The sequence below is a fragment of the Rhinoraja longicauda genome, chromosome 5 (genome assembly GCF_053455715.1).
Source record: "Rhinoraja longicauda isolate Sanriku21f chromosome 5, sRhiLon1.1, whole genome shotgun sequence".
NCBI lineage: Eukaryota > Metazoa > Chordata > Chondrichthyes > Rajiformes > Arhynchobatidae > Rhinoraja > Rhinoraja longicauda.
The window spans coordinates 6,819,133-6,834,021 of record NC_135957.1 but is presented as its reverse complement, the minus strand read 5'-3'; the positions used below and the strand labels follow the sequence as shown (position 1 = coordinate 6,834,021).

The 14,889-nt window shown below is 52.8% G+C and overlaps 1 protein-coding gene across 1 annotated transcript in view; it reads left to right on the top strand.

Moving 5' to 3' along the window:
• Nucleotides 1–14,889, top strand: part of LOC144593831 (mechanosensitive cation channel TMEM63A-like) — a 64,820-nt gene that overhangs the window by 39,825 nt on the left and 10,106 nt on the right. The window contains exons 14-19 of the mRNA XM_078399947.1: nt 1,991–2,124; nt 3,911–4,048; nt 7,855–8,008; nt 11,690–11,796; nt 13,024–13,110; nt 14,465–14,530. Of these exons, the coding sequence (XP_078256073.1) occupies nt 1,991–2,124; nt 3,911–4,048; nt 7,855–8,008; nt 11,690–11,796; nt 13,024–13,110; nt 14,465–14,530 (686 nt within the window). The remainder of the gene's footprint in view (nt 1–1,990; nt 2,125–3,910; nt 4,049–7,854; nt 8,009–11,689; nt 11,797–13,023; nt 13,111–14,464; nt 14,531–14,889) is intronic.

Sequence of the window (14,889 nt, the reverse complement as noted above, 5' to 3'; positions counted from 1 at the left end):
TGGTTTAAATGCTCAACAGTTAAATAGGGAAGAACAACACCCCCCCCTCATTCTGAACGCTGCCTCGGAACACGCATGTGGACACATGTTGGAGTAACTCAGGGGGTCAGGCAGCACCTCTGGAGAATGTGGACAGGTGATGTTTTGGGTTGGAACCCTTCTTCGATCTGAAAAGTCACCTATTGCTTCTCTCCAGAGAAGCTGCCTGACCCGCTGAGTTACACATAGAAACGTAGCAAATAGGTGCAGGAGGAGGCCATTCGGCCCTTCGAGCCAGCACCGCCATTCATTGTGATCGTGGCTGATCGTCCACAATCGGTAACCCGTGCCTGCCTTCTCCCCATATCCCTTGATTCCACTAGCCCCCATAGCTCTATCTAACTCTCTCTTAAATCCATCCAGTGATTCGGCCTCCACTGCCCTCTGTGGGAGAGATTTCCGCAAATTCACAACTCTCTGGGTGAAAAAGTTTCTTCTCACCTCAGTTTTAAATGGCTTCCCCTTTATTCTAACACTGTGGCCCCTGGTTCTGGACTCCCCCAACATTGGGAAAAAAATTTCCTGCATCTATCTTGTCCAGTCCTTTTATAACTTTATATGTCTCCATAAGATCCCCTCTCACCCGTGTAAACTCCTGTGAATACGAGCCTAGTCTTTTCTCCAGCATTTTTTATGTCTTTTTGTTTATTGACCAGCGTCTGCAGTTCGTTGGATCCACAAGAGGAACACAGAGTGTGTGGGAAGGAACTGCAGATGATGGGTTATGCCAAAAAATGCTGGAGTACCTCAGCAGGCCAGGCAGCATCTCTGGAGAGATGGAATGGGTGACGTTGCGGGTTGAGACCCTACCCCTGAGATTTCTCCAGAGATGCTGTCTGACCCGCTGAGTTACTTCAGCTTTTGGTGTCTCTCAGAGGAATACTGGTTGTTGGTTGTTGATTAGTATGATTACCTTGTAGCAAGCTCCAATGAATTTCCTTCCCGTACCAAGCAAGTCAAACAGTGGCGTAGCGGTAGAGTTGCTGCCTCAGAGCGCCAGAGACCCGGGTTCGTTCCTGACTACGGACGCTGTCTGTACGGGGTTTGTACCTTCTTCCCGTGAACCGGGTGAGTTTTCCCTGGGTGTTCCGGTTTCCTCCCACTTTGCAAAAACGTAAAGGTTTGCAGGTTAATTGGCTCCTGTAAATTGTCCCATGGTGCTTAGGGACAATATAGAACGAGAGTAGACGGGGTATCGCCGGTTGGCGTGCACTTTGTGGGCCGAAGGGCAAGCTTCCAGACTGAACCTTTAAACTAAACTAAACTCAAAATGTCGGAGTAACTCAGCGGGTCAGCCAGCATATCTGGAGGAAAGAAACAGGTGACGTTTTGGGTCGAGACCCGTCTTCAGACAGTCTGAAGATGTCTGACAGGCCCGAATCTGAAGAAGTGTTATGAACTGAAACGTTGAGCTTCCTTCTCTCCAGAGATGCTGCCTGTCCCGCTGAGTTACTCCAGCATTTTGGGTCTATCCTCGGTGTAAACCGACATCTGCCCTTCCTTCCCACACGGTAGCGCAGCGGTAGAGTTGCTGCTTTACAGCGAATGCAGCGCCGGAGACTCAGGTTCGATCCTGACTACGGGTGCTGCACTGTAAGGAGTTTGTACGTTCTCCCCGTGACCTGCGTGGGTTTTCTCCGAGATCTTCGGTTTCCTCCCACACTCCAAAGACGTACAGGTATGTAGGTTAATTGGCTGGGTAAATGTAAAAATTGTCCCTAGTGGGTGTAGGATAGTGTTAATGTACGGGGATCGCTGGGCGGCACGGACTTGGAGGGCCGAAAAGGCCTGTTTCCGGCTGTATATATATGATATGATATGATACTAATCTAAAGAAGTGTTCGTCTGCATCGTCAGGCAAATGTTATCTGATCTGTTTGGAAAGCATTGAGAAGCAAAGGTTTTTACCGTGTCAGGGTACATGTGACAATGATGAACCTTCCTTCAACAGGTCGATGCCATGGATTATTACACGAGGCTGGAGAACGAGCTACAAGAACAGTTCATGCAGCAGAGAGACACACCGATCAGGAAATCCCTGGGTATTGCCTTTGCCACCTTCCAGGATGAATCCATGGCAACTCTGTGAGTTTGGCCTGACTCTGAGGGATCCACGGCAGTTAGGGTTGCCAACTTTCTCACTCCCAAAGAAGGGACAAAAGGTGACGTCACCGCCCTGCGCTCCACTTGACCTCGCCCAGCCAGCGGCCACGTGCTCTTGCTCCACCAATGGCGGCTGCCCGGGCCGGGAGGTGGGTTGCTAGGCAACCTTCACTGGCGGTGCTAGTCCGGGCCTACAGCGTCCCCCGGGCCTACAGCGTCCCCCGGGCCTACTGTGTCCCCCGGGCCTACTGTGTCCCCCGGGCCTACAGTGTCCGGGCCTACAGTGTCCGGGCCTACAGTGTCCGGGCCTACAGTGTCCGGGCCTACAGTGTCCGGGCCTAATACCGGGACAAGGGCGGTCCCGTAGGAGACAGACAAATTTAGTATATCGGGATGTCCGGCTAATACGAGACAGTTGGCAACCCTAACAGTAGTAGTCCTGAATATCCTCCAGTAAACTATATTCTGCAACTGCGTAATTAATCAGAAAGGAAAGACGCAAATCTCTGAGTCGGTGTTTAACACAAATAGTTGCATGTTCTCCCTGTGAGCGGTGGAACGAGAGAGGTTAATTGGCTTTGGTAAAATTGTAAATTGTCCCTCGTGTGTAGGACATTCCTCTCTTCCAGCTTTCCTCCCCGCACCTCACCACAATCAGTTTGAATAAGGATCCCGACCTTAAACATCACCTGTCCATGCTCTCCAGGGATGCTGCCTAACCCGCTGAGTTATTCAGCATTGGGAGCAGCCCGGTGGCGCAGCAGTAGAGACCCGTGTTCGATCCCGACCACGGGTGCTGTCTGCACGGAGTTTGCACGTTCTCCCCGTGACCGGGTGGGGTTTCCTCCGGGAGCTCCGGTTTCCTCCTACATCCCGAAGAAGTGCAGGTTAATTGGGCCTCTGGAAATTGCTCCTCTTATGCAGGGAGTGGTTGAGAAAGTAGGATAGCATGGAACGGGTGTGGACGGGTGGTCGGAGTAGATTTGGGGGAGTCCAGAACCAGGGGCCACAGTTTAAGAATAAGGGGTAGGCCATTTAGAACGGAGATGAGGAAACACTTTTTCAGTCAGAGAGTTGTAAATCTGTGGAATTCACTGCCTCAGAAGGCAGTGGGGGCCAATTCTCTGAATGCATTCAAGAGGGAGCTAGATAGAGCTCTTAAGGATAGCGGAGTCAGGGGGTATGGGGAGAGGGCAGGAACGGGGTACTGATTGAGAATGATCAGCCATGATCACATTGAATGGTGGTGCTGGCTCGAAGGGTAAAAAAAAAACTTGCCTTGAACATTTCCTTTGCCCTCTCACCCTCACACTCTAGTCCTTGTAGAAAGAGCAGGGAAGATTTACGAGCATGTTGCCAGGACATGAGGGTCTGAGCTATAGAGAGAGGTTGGGCAGGCTAGGGGCTTTATTCCTTGCAGCAGAGGAGGTTGTTGCGGCAGGTGCTATGTTAGATACTTGGACAGGGAGATGGAGAGGGATTATGGGCCAAGTGCAGGCAAGTGTGAGCGGCTTAGATGGGGCATCTTGGTCAGCATGGACAAATAGGGCCGAAGGGCCCGTCTGACTCTCCGACCACCTTAGTCCTTCCGGCGGCCTTTATTCTCGGGAATATCCGTCTCCCGCTCTCCACGGACGCCGCCTTCCGTTGTTAACCCCGGGGAGCCCCGGGAGGGCAGGCGAGTGGGCAGCAGGGCCCCGTCGGGCCGAGCGGCCTGCGCTGTGCGTGGAGTCAGTGGGAAGACTCCTGCTCCTTTTTCTCTCCGCAGGGTGCTGAAGGACTTGAGCCGCATCCAGTGCCGGGGCTGCAGGTTCCTGGGCAAGAGGCAGCCGTCCAGCCACTGCCAGAGTCTCCAGGTGTCCAAGTGGGTGGCCAGCTATGCCCCGTCACATCAGAACATCCACTGGTGAGGTTTGGGGGGAGGGGGGGGGAGGGGGAGGGGGAGGGGGGGAGGCCGCAACTGGCAGACGATAGTCATAACTCACCGCGGCTCGCAAACAAGCCCTCCTGACCTTGCCCGCTGTCCGTCTGCGTGGAGTTTGCACGTCCCACGATCTCAGAGTTTGTACCTTCTCACTGTGACCTCATGGGTTTTCTCCGGGTGCTCCGGTTTCCTCCCACGTTCCCAAGACCTGCAGGTTTTGTAGGGGTCAGTTGGCCTCCGTAAATAGCCCCCAGTGTGCAGGAGAGAACCAGTGTACTGGGCCCGTGTGACTCAGTCTGAAGAAGGGTCTCGACCCGAAACGTCACCCATCCCTTCTCTCCTGAGATGCTGCCTGACCCGCTGAGTTACTCCAGCATTTTGTGAAATAAATACCTTAGTGTACTGGGGATCGCTGGTTAATGTAGACTCGGTGGGCCGAAGGGCCTCTTTCCACGTTGTACCTCCAAACTAAGGTTATGGGGAGAATGGGAAATTAGACCAGCCACGATCGAATGGTGGAGTAGACTCGGATAGGATGCATGGAAAAATTCTACTCCTATGTGTAGTGGTCTTCTCGCTGGGTTTCCTCTGGGTGCAGATTTGTGGGTCAATTGGCTTCTCTGGATGAAGACCGGGAAACTTGGGACAGGGAGAGGACATGTCTTGAGGAAAGTCCGTACTACGGTCGAGGGGGTGCTAGATGTCCTACGTTGTATGAAGGTCGATAAATCTCCTGGGCCTGATCAGATATATCCGTGAACACAACGTGCGGGAAGAGAGAGAGGGGAGGAGTTGCAGCATTATAGATGTGAGTGCGATATAGATATATCTCACAAAATGCTGGAGTAACTCAGCAGGTCAGGCAGCATCTCAGGAGAGAAGGAATGGGCGACGTTTCGGGTCGAGACCCCTTCTTCAGACTGATGTCAGGGGGGCGGGACAAAGGAAGGATATAGGTGGAGACAGGAAGATAGAGGGAGAACTGGGGAGGGGGAGGGGAAGAGAGGGACAGAGGAACTACCTAAAGTTGGAGAAGTCAATGTTCATACCACTGGGCTGTAAGCTGCCCAGGCGAAATACGATTTCGCCCGTGGCTGATCCAATTTCCCACTCCATCCCATTCTCCTGTCTTCTCCCCATAACCTTCGATGCCCTCGTTAGACATGGGTGAGGTTTCAGAGGACTGGAGGGGTGGCTAATAATGTCGCCGGTCTGCAAGGAAAAGCCCTGGAACTATGGTACAATGAGTGATCTCTGAGGTAGTGTAGGTAAGTTACTGGAGAGTACTCTCAGGGATGATAGATATGCATTGAGGTAGACAGGACAAAAAGCCGCATGGGGAAGCTCCAAAGCCGCACGAGGTTCGACCAGTCCCAACCCGGGGTAGATCGCCCGGAGTGGGGGGGCTGAGATCCCCCCCGATGCAGGAGCTTGATCGCCCCGACGAGGAAGGCCCGACCACCGGCTATGGGAGTCAAGATCGCCCCCTCAACGGAAGGTTCGAGGTCCCCAACCGCTGGAGGACAAAGAAGGGAAGAGATTGAACTTTGTTTCGCCTTCCAACACAGTGAGGAATGTGGATGAGTCACTGTGGAGGATGTTCATGTTAAAATGTATTTTGTGTGTCCTGTTACTTTTTATTGCTATGACTGTACGGCAAAATGAAATTCCTCGTATGTTGCAAAACATACCTGGCTACTAAAGTATGATGATGATGATGATGATTATGATTATGATAAAGGGAGGTTGGATACCCTCAGACTGTTCTCTCTGGAACATCGGAGGCTGAGGGGTGACCTGAACTGGCCATTTAGAACGGAGATGAGGAAAAACTGTTTCAGTCAGAGAGTTGTGAATCTGTAGAATTCTCTGCCTCAGAAGGCAGTGGAGGTTAATTCTCTGAATGCATTCAAGAGAGAGCTTGTATACACTGGAATTTCGAAGGATGAGGAAAGATCTTATCGAAACGTATAAGATTATTAAGGGGTTGGACACGTTAGAGGCAGGAAACATGTTCCCAATGTTGGGGGAGCCCAGAACAAGGGGCCACAGTTTAAGAATAAGGGGTAGGCCATTTAGAACTGAGATGAGGAAAAACTTTTTCAGTCAGAGAGTTGTGAATCTGTGGAATTCTCTGCCTCAGAAGGCAGTGGAGGCCAATTCTCTGAATGCATTCAAGAGAGAGCTAGATAGAGCTCTTAAGGATAGCGGAGTCAGGGGGTATGGGGAGAAGGCAGGAACGGGGTACTGATTGAGAATGATCAGCCATGATCACATTGAATGGCGGTGCTGGCTCGAAGGGCCGAATGGCCTCCTGCACCTATTGTCTATTGTCTATTGAAACATATAAAATTCTTAAAGGGTTGGAGAGGCTAGATGCGGGAAGATTGTTCCCGATGTTGGGGAAGTCCAGAACCAGGGGTCACAGCTTAAGGATAAGGGGGAAGTCTTTTAGGACCGAGATGAGAAAACATTTCTTCACACAGAGAGTGGTGAGTCTGTGGAATTCTCTGCCACAGAAGGTAGTTGAGGCCAGTTCATTGGCTATATTTAAGAGGGAGTTAGATGTGGCCCTTGTGGCTAAAGGGATCAGGGGGTATGGAGAGAAGGCAGGTACAGGTTACTGAGCTGGATGATCATATTGAATGGCGGTGCAGGCTCGAAGGGCTGAATGGCCTACTCCTGCACCTATTTTCTATGTTTCTATTGATAGAAGTTTGTAAAATGATAGGAGGAATAGCCAGGGTGGGACAGTCAGAATCTTTTTCTCTCAGGGTGGAAACGTCAAAGACGAGAGGGTGAGAGGAGCGACGTTTAAAGGAGATGTGCGGGACAAGTTCTTTTCTTTCACGCAGAAGTTTGAGTTGAGTTGAGTTTATTGCCACGTGTACCGAGCGAGGTACAGTGAAAAACGTTTGTTAAACGCGCTAACCAGTCAGCGGAAGGACAACGCATGATTACAATCGATCCATTTACAGTGTATACATATATGGTAAGGGAATAACGTTTATTGCAAGGGTGGTGGGTGCCTGGAACGCGCTGCCAGAGGTGGTGGTGGAGGCACATATGATAGTGTGTGTTTAAGAGGCTTTTAGATCAGCACATGGATATGCAGAGAATGGAGGGATACTCCAGCAATGAGTGGGTTAAACTATGAGTAGCGTTTTTCGGCACTGGGCCTGTACTCGCTGGAGTTTAGAAGAATGAGGGGGGATCTCGTTGAAACGTACAGAATCGTGAAAGGCCTGGATCGAGTGGATGTGGAGAGGATGTTTCCACTGGTGGGAGAGTCTGGGACCAGAGGTCACAGCCTCAGAATGAAAGGACGTTCTTTTAGGAAGGAGGTGAGGAGGAACTTCTTTAGTCAGAGGGTGGTGAATCTGTGGGATTCTTTGCCACAGGGGGCTGTGGAGGCCAAGTCAGTGGACGTTTTTAAGGCAGAGATGGATAGATTCTTGATTGGTACGGGTGTCAAGGGGTCACGGGGAGAAGGCAGGAGAATGGGGTTGGGAGGGAGAGATTGAGCGGCCATGATTGAATGGCGGAGTAGACTTGATGGGCCGAATGGCGGAGTAGACTTGATGGGCCGAATGGCCTAACTTTACACCTCTTCCAAATGACCTTGTGATATGGATGATGAGCAGGCGGAGTCGGTCAGCTTAACTCGGCGTCATGCTGGGCATGGATATTGTGGGCCGAAGGGCCTGTTCCTGTGGTGTACTGTGGTACGTTCTGGCGGGTTGCCTCACTGCCGGGCCCAGTGTTCACTGTTGTCCTCTCTCTGACAGGACCAACCTCTCGCTGCAGGGAGCCCACTGGTGGCTGCGCTGCATTGTCATCAACTTCATGGTCATCATCTTGCTGTTCTTCCTCACCACCCCTTCGATCATGCTCTCCACCATCGACAGCCTCAACATCACCCGCCCCATCTACCACCTCAACGTAAGTCCCCCCCGTCCGAAACGCCATCACCGTGAAAGCATCGCCCGCTAAGGCCAGCAGCGTGCTCCAGGCACCCCACCACCATCTCTTGCCCCGGCACAACTTTGCCCCTCTCACCTTAAAGGGCCTGTCCCACTTAGGCGACTGCCGGCGACTAGGCTGTCGGGGGACATTGGCCGGGGTGTCGTGGGCGTGATCGTGATCGTGAGGAGTCCTCAATGAATCGTAGCGGATCTCGGCGCGTCGCGGAAAAACCTACCTGCTAGAAATTTCTGGGCGACAACTGGCTTGTCGCCAGGTATCGTTGCTTATTGCGGGCGCTGTCTGTCTCACGCTGTCCCCAGGTTTGCTAGGTTGTCGCAGATGCATTTAGAAGCACATAATATTAAATTGAGTAAAGGCATTTGGAGAGACCAGTAGTTGTGTTTAACCGATTTATTTACCGTCAGGACGGGTAGATTGGAGGTGCCAGTTTGACGGTCAGGTAAGCGTGGGGATTTCGCGATGTTTCCGAAGACGGTGTAATCTCTTAGCCAGGTGCTCGTTTCACAAAAAAAGTGACTTGTATCGACCTGACTCGGCATTGTCGTGGTCATTGTCGTAGGGTCAAAGAAAGTTTCGGCGATCTGCTACGTCTTTGACAGTCGCCTTAAAAATCGCGTAACTGGGACAGGCCCTTAAAGCTATGCCCTCTCGTCTTTAACGATTCCAACCTGAGGACAAAGCTTCTGACTGTCTGCCCTGGTTTATTTATTCCTTCCATAAATGTGTACACTTCTGCCTGGTCTCCCCTCAGCCTCTGATGTCCCAGAGTAACCAATCCAGGTTTGTCCAATCTCTCTCTTTGTATCCCTGATCATCCCCTGTCCATCCGAACGCAATATACACTATCCCTGAAAATACTCTCCAGTAACTTGCCTGCCACAGATGTCAGGTTGAAGAAGGCTCTCGACCTGAAACGCCACCCATTCCTTCTCTCCAGAGATGCGGTCTGACCCGCTGAGTTACTCCAGCTTCTTGTGTCTATCTACACTGTTAGAGTCATACAGTCACAGAGTGATACGGAGTGGTTCACCTGCACCTCCTCCAACCTCATCTATTGCATCCGCTGCTCCAGATGTCAACTTATTTACATCGGCGAAACCAAGCGCAGGCTCGGCGATCGCTTCGCTCAACACCTGCGCTCGGTCCGCATTGACCAAACTGATCTCCCGGTGGCCGAGCACTTCAACTCCCCCTCCCATTCCCAGTCTGACCTTTCTGTCATGGGCCTCCTCCAGTGCCATAGTGAGGCCCACCGGAAGTTGGAGGAACAGCACCTCATATTTCGCCTGGGCAGTTTGCAGCCCAGTGGTATGAACGTCGACTTCTCCAACTTTAGATAGTTCCTCTGTCCCTCTCTTCCCCTCCTCCTTCCCAGATCTCCCTCTATCTTCCTGTCTCCACCTATATCCTTCCTTTGTCCCGCCCCCTGACATCAGTCTGAAGAAGGGTCTCGACCCGAAACGTCACCCATTCCTTCTCTCCCGAGATGCTGCCTGACCTGCTGAGTTACTCCAGCATTTTGTGAATAAATCGATTTGTACCAGCATCTGCAGTTATTTCCTTATACTACAGAGTGATACAGTGTGGAAACAGGCCCTTCAGCCCAACTTGCCCACATGTCCCAGGTACACTAGTCCCACCTGCCCACGTTTGGTCCATATCCCTGAAAACCTGTCCCATCCATGCTTCTTAAACGATGGGATAGTCCCTGCCTCAACTACCTCCTCTGCAGCTCGTTCCCTACACCCACCACCCTTTGTGTGAAAAGGTTCTTGGACGTTTCCTTGTAGGCCTTCTTCCAACCCCGTTGTTGCCGAAGACTGACAAGTCACACCAATGCCTCTGCTTCCTCAGGTGACTGATGAGCTTCTGCACGTCTCCAATAACGCTTACAAACGTCTACAGATGCGCCGTAGTAAGCACACTGTCGGGCTGCATCACAGCTTGGTGTGGGAACAGCTCTGCCCAACACCGCAAGAAACTGCAGAGAGTTGTGGATGCGGCCCAGTCCATCGCACAGGCCAGACTCCCCACCATCCACTCCATCCACACTTCACGCTGCCTCGGGAAAGCAGCCGACACAATCAAAGACTTGTCCCACCCCGGTCATTCCTTCTTCTCCCCGCTCCCGTCCGGCAGAAGGTTCAGAAGCTTGAAAGCGCGCACCACCAGACTCAGGGACAGCTTCTTCCCCTGTGTTATCAGGCTTCTGAACGGCCCTTCCGTAAGCTAGGGCACTGTCCGATTCACCTCTACCCCATTGCGGACATTGGACTTTGTCAGTGGAACTGGTGCGCTACAATGCTGAGAACTATATTCATTTCTCCCCACTCCCTCCTCTTCCATTTATATTCTTTCCTCTAGCTTCACAATTCACACCTCTTGTAGACTTAATTCACATCGTTCGCCTTTTCATCGCTGGCTTTTGTCCAACCATCCCCCTCCCCCCCACTTGTATCCACCTATCACTCACCAGGCCTTGTCTTGCCCCATCCTCTCTTCCAATTTTCTCTCCCCCACCTCAATCAGTCTGACGAAGGGTCCTGACCCGAAACGTCACCTATCCATGTTCTCCAGAGATGCTGCCTGACCTGCTGAGTTACTCCAGTACTCTGTGAAACGTCACCTATCCATGTTCTCCAGAGATGCTGCCTGACCTGCTGAGTTACTCCAGTACTCTGTGAAACGTCACCTCCAATTCGACGACACAGAAAAAATCATCCACGCTTTCATTTCCTCCCGCCTAGACTACTGCAACTCCCTATACACTGGGATCAGCCAATCTTCCCTGTCCCGCCTGCAACTGGTCCAAAACGCCGCAGCGAGACTCCTGACGGGTACCCGTAAAAGGGACCACATCACCCCGATTCTGGCCTCTCTCCACTGGCTCCCTGTACGGTACAGAATCAACTTCAAGCTCCTCCTATTCACGTATAAAGCCCTAAATGGACACTCCCCCCCCCTACATCAAAAATCTTCTAACCCCCCTCTCTAACTCCAGGTCCCTCAGGTCGGCCGACTTGGGGCTACTGACTATCCCGCGGTCTAGGCTTAAGCTCAAGGGGTGACCGCGCTTTTGCGATTGCAGCTCCTAGACTGTGGAACAGCATCCCTCTCCCGATCAGAACTGCCCCCTCCATCGACTCCTTTAAGTCCAGGCTCAAAACATATTTCTACTCCCTAGCGTTTGAGGCTCATTGAGGAGGCGCTGTGAACTGTTTGCGTGCCACTGTATGTCTCTTCTTTTTTCCCATTGGAACCTAATCAGATGTACAGCACTTTGGTCAACGTGGGTTGTTTTTAAATGTGCTATACAAATAAAATTGACTTGACTTGACTTGACCCGCTGAGTTACTCCAGCACTCTGTGAAACGTCACCCATCCATGTTCTCCAGAGATGCTGCTTTTTGCACCATGGTAAAGTCGAAGCATCGTAAGCGGAAGGATCATGCCGAGGAGCATCTGTGGTGTGAGCGGGGCGATCGATGGTCGGTGTGGACTCGGTGGACCACAGGCCCTGTTTCCACTCGGCATCTTTCAGCCGGGCAGTGTACCTACCGCCTGTGTGTCTGGTTTACTGTGCAAGGCCGGGCGTGCTCCTCACTCGGCCTACCCCTCCACTTTTGTCACACACAGGACCCAGTTATCAACCAGTTCCTGCCCACCCTCCTGCTCTGGACCTTCAGTGCCCTGCTGCCGACCATCGTCCGATACTCCACCGTCATTGTACGCCACTGGACAAGGTAAGGTGTGGGGACCGCCCTCCCTCCCTCCCTCCCTCCCTCCCTCCCTCCCTCCCTCCCTCCCTCCCTCCCTCCCTCCCTCCCTCCCTCCCTCCCTCCCTCCCTCCCTCCCTCCCTCCCTCCCTCCCTCCCTCCCTCCCTCCCTCCCTCCCTCCCTCCCTCCCTCCCTCCCTCCTCCCTCCCTCCCTCCCTCCCTCCTCCCTCCCTCCCTCCCTCCTCCCTCCCTCCCTCCCTCCTCCCTCCCTCCCTCCCTCCCTCCCTCCCTCCCTCCCTCCCTCCCTCCCTCCCTCCCTCCTCCCTCCCTCCCTCCCTCCCTCCCTCCCTCCCTCCCTCCCTCCTCCCTCCCTCCCTCCTCCCTCCCTCCCTCCCTCCCTCCCTCCCTCCCTCCCTCCCTCCCTCCCTCCCTCCCTCCCTCCCTCCTCCCTCCCTCCCTCCCTCCCTCCCTCCCTCCCTCCCTCCCTCCCTCCCTCCCTCCCTCCCTCCCTCCCTCCCTCCCTCCCTCCCTCCCTCCCTCCCTCCCTCCCTCCCTCCCTCCCTCCCTCCCTCCCTCCCTCCCTCCCTCCCTCCCTCCCTCCCTCCCTCCCTCCTTCCCCCCCCCTCCCTCCCCCCCTCTCTCTCTCTCTCTCTCTCTCTCTCTCTCTCTCTCTCTCTCTGTCTCTCTCTCCTCCCCCCCCCCCACCTGGCGGCTCTCTGCGGAAGGGTGCCGACCCGAAACGTCACCTACCCATATTCTCCAGAGATGCTGCCCGACCTGACATTCTGCAGGCTCCAACACCTCCCACGGACTGTCACGTCGACCTCTGGTCAGGGATGAGACGATCAACGTTTCTCTTCACGGATTTGGCAAACGGGACCAGTTTAAGGGCGGCACGGTGGCGCAGCGGTAGAGTTGCTGCCTTACAGCGCTTGCAGCGCCGGAGACCCGGGTTCGATCCCGACTACGGGTGCTGTCTGTGCGGAGTTTGTACGTTCTCCCCGTGACCCGCGTGGGTTTTCTCCGAGACCTTCGGTTTCTTCCCACACTCCAAAGACGTACAGGTTTATAGGTTAATTGACTTGGTAAATGTAAACACTGTCCCCAGTGGGTGTAGGATAGTGTTAGTGTGCTGGGATCGCTGGTCAGCAGGGACACGTCGGGCCGAAGGGCCTGCGTCCGGGCCTCGTGTTGCCGTTTGCTTGCTGCCCGACTTTTGATCTTTCTTATCTTTAATTCCTCACCCTCTTCAGGTCGGCTGAGAACCGTTTCATCATGCACAAAGTCTACACCTACCTCACCATTATGGTCCTGATCCTGCCTTCACTGGGCCTCACCAGGTACGGACTCCATTAACAACCACCGCCAAACGGCCCCCAACACTAACCAATCTAACCTGGGGGGTCTGACCTGCGCCATCGATCATCCGCGCACCATCCTACCATCCGAGGTGACTAAATATATAGGAAGGAACTGCAGATGCTGGTTTAAAGTCTGAAGTAGGGTCACGACCCCAAAACGTCACCTATTCCTTTTTTCCAGAGATGCTGCATGCCCCAAAATGCAGGAATAACAATAGACAATAGGTGCAGGAGGAGGCCATTCGGCCCTTCGAGCCAGCACCGCCATTCAATGTGATCATGGCTGATCATTCTCAATCAGTACCCCGTTCCTGCCTTCTCCCCATACCCCCTGACTCCGCTATCCTTAAGAGCTCTATCTAGCTCTCTCTTGAATGCATTCAGAGAATTGGCCTCCACTGCCTTCTGAGGCAGAGAATTCCACCAGTGGGTGGGTCAGGCAGCATCGCCGGAGAAAAGAATGCGGGTCAGGCGGAACATTCCGGAATGCGTCTCTGGAGCATTCTCCGGAGACGCTACCCGACGCACTGAGTTACTCCGGCACTTTGCGTCCATCTTCGATGTTGGAGCCAGGACTTATTCTTGGACTCCGTCACCCATTCCTTCTCTCCGGAGATGCTGCCTGACCCGCTAAGTTACTCCAGCTTTTCGTGTCTATCGTAGCTGACGCGATAAAAAGCTTTTCACTGTACCTCGCTCGGTGCACGTGACAATAAACTAAGATATCTCTCCGTTTCCTGCATATCCACGTGTCTATCCAAAATCCTCGTAAATCCCTCTGTTACATCTGCCTCCACCACCACCTCTATCACACCTGACTATGGATGCTGTCTGTGCGGTGTTTGTAAGTCCTCCCAGTGACCGCGTGGGATTCCTCCCATATTTCAAAGATGTGCAGATTTGTAGGTTGGCCCTGAATCATCCATCCCACCACAACCAGAGAGCAGTGCTGAACTACTATCTACCTCATTGGTGACCCTCGGACTATCCTTGATTGGCTTTACCTTGCTCTGAACATTATTCCCTTATCATGTATTTACACTGTAAATGGTTCGATTGCAATCACGTATTGTCTTTCCACTGACTGGTCAGCACGCAACAAAAGCTTTTCACTGCACCTCGCTCGGTCAACTAAACTGAACTGAGGGGAATGGAGTTGAGAGGGAAAAATAGATCAGCCATGATTGAATGGTGGAGTAGACTCGATGGGCAGAATGGCCTAATTCTGCTCCTATTATGATCTTTCACCTCTGGGCCCTCAGCCGATCCTGTGAATGTTTCCGTGAAGTACCACGCCAGGAGATATCCACATTGCTCTCTTTCTTTGTTGCAGTCTAGACGTCTTCTTCCGCTGGCTGTTTGACAAGAAATTTCTGGACAAAGCCAAGATCAAATTCGAGTGAGTAACTTACCTTGAGGAGCATGCACGTCATAGAGTCCTGGAGCATAGAAACAGGTCCTTCCTCCCAGCTTGTCTATGCCGACCGGGATGCCCCATCTGAGTCTCGGGAACGGCTTCTTCCCCTCTGTTATCAGGCTTCTGAACAGCCCTTCCATAAGCTAGGGCACTGTCCCATTCACCTCGACCCCATTGCGGACATTGGACGGTGTCTGTGGAACTGGTGCGCTACAATGCTGAGAACGATTCTCTGCACTCTGTATCTCCCCCTTTGCTCCACCGATTGTACTTGATTTTGACTATTTATGTATAGTATTATCTGTTCTGTTTGGATAGCATGCAGCACAAAGCTTTTCTCT